General features: G+C 48.0%; 1 protein-coding gene across 1 annotated transcript in view; it reads right to left on the bottom strand.

The window, feature by feature from the left end:
- Nucleotides 1-1010: 1010 nt before the first annotated feature.
- The window catches only part of ric1 (RIC1 homolog, RAB6A GEF complex partner 1), a 30717-nt gene continuing 25104 nt past the window's right edge, over nucleotides 1011-6623 (bottom strand). The window contains exons 14-27 of the mRNA XM_070924826.1: nucleotides 6253-6363; nucleotides 5986-6075; nucleotides 5695-5855; nucleotides 4771-4909; nucleotides 4542-4658; nucleotides 4024-4431; nucleotides 3478-3789; nucleotides 3130-3288; nucleotides 2868-3004; nucleotides 2458-2738; nucleotides 2087-2299; nucleotides 1776-1953; nucleotides 1491-1679; nucleotides 1011-1326 (exon numbers count right to left, since the gene is read on the bottom strand). Of these exons, the coding sequence (XP_070780927.1) occupies nucleotides 1011-1326; nucleotides 1491-1679; nucleotides 1776-1953; nucleotides 2087-2299; nucleotides 2458-2738; nucleotides 2868-3004; nucleotides 3130-3288; nucleotides 3478-3789; nucleotides 4024-4431; nucleotides 4542-4658; nucleotides 4771-4909; nucleotides 5695-5855; nucleotides 5986-6075; nucleotides 6253-6363 (2811 nt within the window). The remainder of the gene's footprint in view (nucleotides 1327-1490; nucleotides 1680-1775; nucleotides 1954-2086; nucleotides 2300-2457; nucleotides 2739-2867; nucleotides 3005-3129; nucleotides 3289-3477; nucleotides 3790-4023; nucleotides 4432-4541; nucleotides 4659-4770; nucleotides 4910-5694; nucleotides 5856-5985; nucleotides 6076-6252; nucleotides 6364-6623) is intronic.

The following is a 6623-nucleotide window of genomic DNA, read 5'->3' as shown; positions in this document are numbered from 1 at the left end:
AGAATTCATACCATGAGTGTTTTCTTTTTACAGGGAGGGACAAGGTGTAACTGGTAGAAAAATAATGTTATCTTGTACACTGTTACATTATTGAAAATTTTATCACAAAATATTTTAAAATCATATGAGGTATGAAAGTATGAAACACCTCTTGTGCACACAAACAGAACTGCACGCTTACTGTCGGCTCACCTCAGTGCATCTCGTAAATGGTTCATGACTAAGAGCATTGTTCGACGTTTTGCTTGGCGACGTAGCATGATGCTGATGATCAAATACACGCAGGTGTTTCGTCCTTGAACTGATTCTTGCACTGTTTGCATTAACCAAAGGAAACAATGGAGCTTTTTGTCTGGACAGTGGAGGAAAAAAGAAAATACATTTCAAAGTCTCCAGTTGCACTTCAATGAGTGCCAAAGAAAAGCTTCACACACACAAAACATCTGTCTTGGAATAAAAAAAGAAAGAAAGAAGAAGCCTGGTGCTTTCTTGTGCTGGTCTACAGCTTCCAAACACCACAACCTGATCGATGAACGCACAAACTGACATAGGTGGCCTTTCTACCAGCACAGTTTGGTAAAACGGGGCCTCAGACTGAACCCGGTCTCTGGTTGTGCTGTGATGTCTTTGTGCCAGTCGGGCTGTCGCTCTGTCGGTAGCTCAGTATCCACAGGGGTTGTAGTCGGGACAAAGGGCTAATCTGAAGAGTGGATAATACTGACTGAAGTTAGAACCTGCAGGAGAGGTACTTTCTGTGCACACACACACACACACATACACACACACACACACACATACACATACACACACATACACACACATACACACACATACACACACACACATACACATACACATACACATACACATACACATACACATACACACACACACACACACACACACACACACACACACACACACACACACAAAGATAAAGTCTATTTCCTCCTCTCTTTCCCTCGAGGGTCCAAAGTTCACAGGTTCGAGTCCAGAGGAGGCTCCGAGCTTCAGGACAGGGTGCAGTCGTACGCTCCCTCCTCCTCTCCCTGCTCCTCTGTCTGTTCAGGGGGACAGTCCTCAGAGGGGGGACGGGAAAAACCTCCAACAGGTTCGAGGGAGGGCAGGGCCAGTCCCAGCGGAGCCACTACTCCTCTACTGTCCTCCGCCCGAGGCACCACAGCGCCTCCCAGCCCCTCGGAGCCGCCGAGCTTGGAGCTCTGGCTGGTGGGCTGGAAGGCCTCGGGCTGCACCTGCTCGGCCGCTGAATCCATCAGCTGCTGCAGCTGCGGCTGGATCAGGTTGAGAAATGGTTTGTATCCCAGGCTGGAAAAAGATGAGAGATGGGAGAGAGAAAAAGGTTAGCATGACAAGACCGGGTATTTTCTTTACCTTTACATATCATTTTGTTTTACCAAAAAAGTCAAACACATTGAAAGCATCCACAGTCATACGACGTTATTGTCATGTTTGTCACACACTTTACCCACCAGTCAGTGGAGGCCCATGTGTCGACAGCCAATAAGCCGCTTCGGACACTCTGCACAGTTTCTGGGGGAACCTCTGGGCTGTCCAGGAAGCAGATCACCTGCTTTATGACGTTGGCGTCCCGCAGGATCAAGCCAATCACTACGCACCACTCCAGACAGCCCGCCTCCATGAACACATGAAGGAGATACCTGCAGGACACGGAGAGGCTCAGCTGTCAAAATACTGGCTTTGGTTTCACATTGAATTAAAGCACATAATCAAACAAGACTGCGGTGGTATCTCACCTGAGCTGCACCTGTGACTTGTGTGGGCCTTTGTTGGCCAGCTCCATGGAGATGTGCTCCAGCTCGGCCTGGCTCAGACTCAGAGTGGAGGAGTTCTCATCGACCATCGTCCAATCACCATCCACCACCGAGCTGGTCTCTGTCAAGTCTGTGGCCGAGCCGACGCTGTACTCTTCCACTAGAGCGGTGAGAGGTGAGGAGGAATAAGAGAGAAAGGGCATGCCTCGAGGAGGGTAATGGAAAATAAAAGCTGGTGACTACTAATGATTTGTTTAGAATTGGACGGGGACGAACTGTCCGAGTCTTCTTACCTTTGTTGGTGAGCAGGGACAGGAATGCATCATGCGTCTGTGGCGAGTGTTGGTTGGAGTGAGCAGACGAGGCCGTGTCCATGTCTTTGGTCCTCTGTCCGAGTCCGTCCAACCAGGTGTGGCTGCCGGGAGCTGCCTGAGGGGGTGCTGTGTCCATGTCGCTGTTCAACAGGCTGTCAGCTGACTGCGACTTCAACAGCCGGGTGCTCAGCACTTAGAGAAACAACGAAGATACAGCATGAAATACTGGGATAGAGCTAAAAGTACAGTAATTTAAAATTGAATCAACATGTGAACTTGGGCAGTAGAAACCCCACTTCAGTCAGTTTCCTAGACAGTTCCTGCGTTGCCTGAATCCTGCGTCACCTCACCTGTGCGACACCGTCCGTTCTTCAGGGGGGAGCTGAGGCTTCCCACAGGAATAACAGGGAACGGCCAGAGAAAATCCTTATGGAGTCTCTTCAATGCCGAAACAAAATCTTCAACGCGGGCCACGCGGTTCCGTTCGCGACACAACCAGCTGATGAGTTCGAAGCCCAGCTGTGCGGAGAAGCATCCCAGGTCGCGGAGGCGTATCTGCTCCAGGAGGTGGCGGGCGTGACGCCAGAGCATCATATCGATATACATGTTCTCTGCACACTCCACATCCCGACTGACAGGAAGTAACGCAGGAAGAAGGAGAGAGAGAGAGAAAGAAAATGTGGAAACATTTAGATGTTTGAACAAAATGTAATATTTGTAGCAACAATCTATTTTACTACGTGTGTGTGTGCGTCCATACCCTTTAACAGAGGGTCCAGAGGGCATACTGAAGGTCTTCTGCAGGTTGAACTTGCCCGTAGAGATGGAGTCTGCCGACTGTGACAAGCTGATGCTGCGATTTCTGAAGAACTCAAACCCCCCAGTTGAGCTGGGTTCCTAAAGACAGAGATACAGTTTTTTGTGTCATGGTGTGGATGTGAAAAACAATGACTGGCTGTAGAGTCGAAGAAAAGTAGCAAACAAGTGAAATAAAAATTTGTATAGAGATTATTTGAAGTTACTTGAGTGGTCGGTGTTGGGGGCGGAGTCTCCATCTCCCCAGAGCCAATGGCTTTGAGGAATCGGATCATGTGCCGGCAGAGGTCCCACTTGCCCTGCTCGAGTGCCGTGTTGAAGAGAAGAGTGGCGTGCTGTCTGCTCACTGCTGGAACCTCCATGTTCTTTGAGACAGAGAAAGATGTGTGAGCATTTTATGATACCATGACACCCTGAACAGATTTTGTCAGGTAGGCGTGATTTTATCTGGTGTGGGACTTTGATAATCCCTGCGTTGTGCTATGAAAAGCTAACTGAATAGGTGCATGTGGTGTCAGCATGTATTAGCATGCGTTTCCAATCACAGTCACTACCTGCAGTATAATCAGATAGGAGGCCGCTGTGTCCAGGTCTTGAGCCATGAGACACTCCTCAAACAGGTCTTTGGGGTTTCCCACAGCGGCAAACAGGTAGTTCCACAGGGCGTACTCCGTCTTCCTGGCACAGTGGACGATGGTCTGGAGGAAGAGGGGGAACTCTGTGATGAACTTGGCCACGGTGGGCAGCAGGGGGTCGGGGATGGGCTCCCGCGACGTTGCCTCTTCTTCCAGCACGACGTGCACCATCAGCTCCATGACATGCGGGAAGTAGGGGAGGGAGGCGCATGACTGAGCCAGCATCAAAGCCTATGGGAGAGGAAACATTAAGGAGGACTCTGTTTATGTACTTTGTAGGTGTGCAAACAACCAGAGGCCACATGATATGAACATGATATGGAACTGTTTGTATTATCACTTACACGGTCCACAGAATGCAAACATTAAGACTTAAAGTTCATGAGTAAAGCGTATTTGTGTTCCCCCAGTATCACCAGCACTCCTTCACTACGCTGACATAATGAGACAGGAGGCTCCACATACCTGTTCACCCAGGTTGCGAACCAGCAGCTGCCTCAGGATGTGATGGAGGTAGATCTGGGAGGTCCTCTCTACGGTGCAGTAGGGGAATAGCGCCTCCAGTGGCTCAGAGGATCCCTGCAGCCCATCATAGAGCACCGTCTCATTGGTTGCCCCCAGTACCAGGGCATCCTCAAACAGCACAGCCAGAGGGTAGATGTTGATGTGGAAGGGCAACATGATGCGTCTGGAGAGGAAGGAGTGGGGCTTGCGGTGGTCTCTGGGAAACAGCGGCAGCCAGACTTTCATGCCTGCCTCGCCACAGGACAACCACAGGGCCTCCAGCAGGTGGCGCTTCTTCCTGTTGGAGCGACAGGTGGTCCACACATTCTCCACACACTGGGCCAGCACTACCGGAGGACAAAATGGTAGCTGGGGGAAAAAAAGTGTTTTATTAATAAAAATCTAACACAACAAAGACTTAGCATGTTGCCATAGTTGCTTAAAACTCACTTTAAAGATCATAACTAACTCCAACTCACCAGCTTCTTGTTGTTGGCAGGCGTGTCCTTCTCTCGTACCTGCGGCCCTGAACGATCCCTCTGCAGCATGATCAACTGGCCAGCCAGATTCAACATGATGCTCTCTGCCATGCAGGCCTGAGATGGACACACACATAAAACATGAACGCACATGCACCTATAGAGACAGTATAGTTCAGTGTGAGTGTGTGTGTGTGTGTGTGTGTGTGTGTGTGTGTGTGTGTGTTACCTGCTGTGGGGCTTTCAATGTGATGCCAGTCTCTGTGCGCACAGAGGTGAGTGTGACAGAGACCACGAGGGCGGGGTGAGGGATGTAGCGAGACATCGACACCTCCTGCAACAACTCCACACTGGCTGTCGGGTGTGGACTGGAGCATGAAATAGAAGTAAATATATTATAAGTCAGAATCGGAAAAAATATAAAAACTAAGACAAAGACTTGGAGGATGTTAAGTTCAAGGTGTTTGAAAAACCTTTTAGTCTGAGAGGTGACAGCATATAACTGTTAAGTGACAGTCAACTTAATTTACTCGATGTATCTGACTGGAAAAAAATTAAAAGGTCTCTAAAAATATTCAAGTAAGCAGAAATCCTTACAATGCTGTCAAGGGCTTAAGGTTCTGAGGCTGGCAAAACATTGTTCTTTAAAAACAATCTCTAGTCTCAGCCAGACATAAAGCTGAGGCCCACTTCTGTCATGTGATGGGTTTTAGGTCAATAGCTTCTACTAAAAGCCTCTTTTCCCAAGGGAAAATGTGGCTGAGTAACACTATTACCTAACACTATTATGACTACCGGTGCCAGGGATTTCCCTGCTGCAGGAGTGTGTGAAAGTAAGAAACTGCTGAACATGGAGACCAGCATCCAGTATAGAAAAGATGTCATCTCTTACTAACGCGAGCATTTGTTTTGAGCGCTCAGATTTTGGATTTGTGGCCAACCCTCACTTTGCCCAAACAGCAGATAAAGGTTTAGGGTGTATAAGCCACTGGGCACATCATCCCTACTTTTACAAGTCACGAAATACGCACAAATATGTAATACGTACGTAAAAAACTACAGGACAGAGTGGGACAAAAAATGCCTGGCAGATATTGTCAGATATGTGATAGTGAGTGTTAAAAAGTATGGAAGTACGGATACTGGAGCTCACCTGTCATTCCTCTTCTCTATGCTATAGAGGCAGATGGAGCAGTCGGCCCTAAACAGGATGACCATGTCTCTGAAGACGTTGAGCAGCAGAGTGTCTGAGTGCAGCTTAGTGACCGATGCAAAGGCGTTGTCCAGGTTGGATGAGCGTTGATAGAGCCTCAACTAGTGTCGACAGAAGGATAACAGAGAGAAACGTCGCAGTGAGTCTAACACAACTAGAATCGTGACAAATAGGAAGAAATGGTGGGATTCATGAGAAACAGCGGTGAAGTAAATGGTGCTTCAGTCTCACCTGCTCTTGCTGGTCTATAAAATTGTAACAGGCCACCACCACAAAGTCGTTCCACCACGCCAGACCTCCCGTCACTGTCATGTTCTGCTCCTACAGAGAAATGCAAAAGAAAATATGACTAATAATTGCAGACATGTTCACTCCGGACAAAATAAAATGCCCATGGTTCTGAGGTAACACCTTCCAGTCACCACGGATAGTTGTACTGAAGCGGTTTAGAGAGGGTTACATTTTGATATTTATCTTCCAGTCTACAATGTCACATACCTGAGTGATATTTCCAAACAGCTTCCATTTTCTTGTGAATAAGGAGTAGTGTGCAAAGCCCCGCCTGCCTGCTACAGCCATGCACTGGCCTGCTGTGTCTATGGCTGCAAACTGTACACACACACACACACACACACACACACACACACACACACACACACACACACACACACACACACACACACACACACACACACACACACACACACACACACACACACACACACACACACACACACACACACACACACACAGATGACAATAAGTCAAACAATATAATATCAAGTGTTGACACAGAATACAAACACACAAAACTAAACACAGGTTTATAGACATACTGACATATTGACAAGTCAAGTTTGTTTGTATGG

Source organism: Enoplosus armatus, chromosome 18 (genome assembly GCF_043641665.1).
Source record: "Enoplosus armatus isolate fEnoArm2 chromosome 18, fEnoArm2.hap1, whole genome shotgun sequence".
Lineage (NCBI taxonomy): Eukaryota > Metazoa > Chordata > Actinopteri > Centrarchiformes > Enoplosidae > Enoplosus > Enoplosus armatus.
Note: the sequence above shows the minus strand (reverse complement) of the source record. Positions and strands in the feature narration are given on the sequence as shown.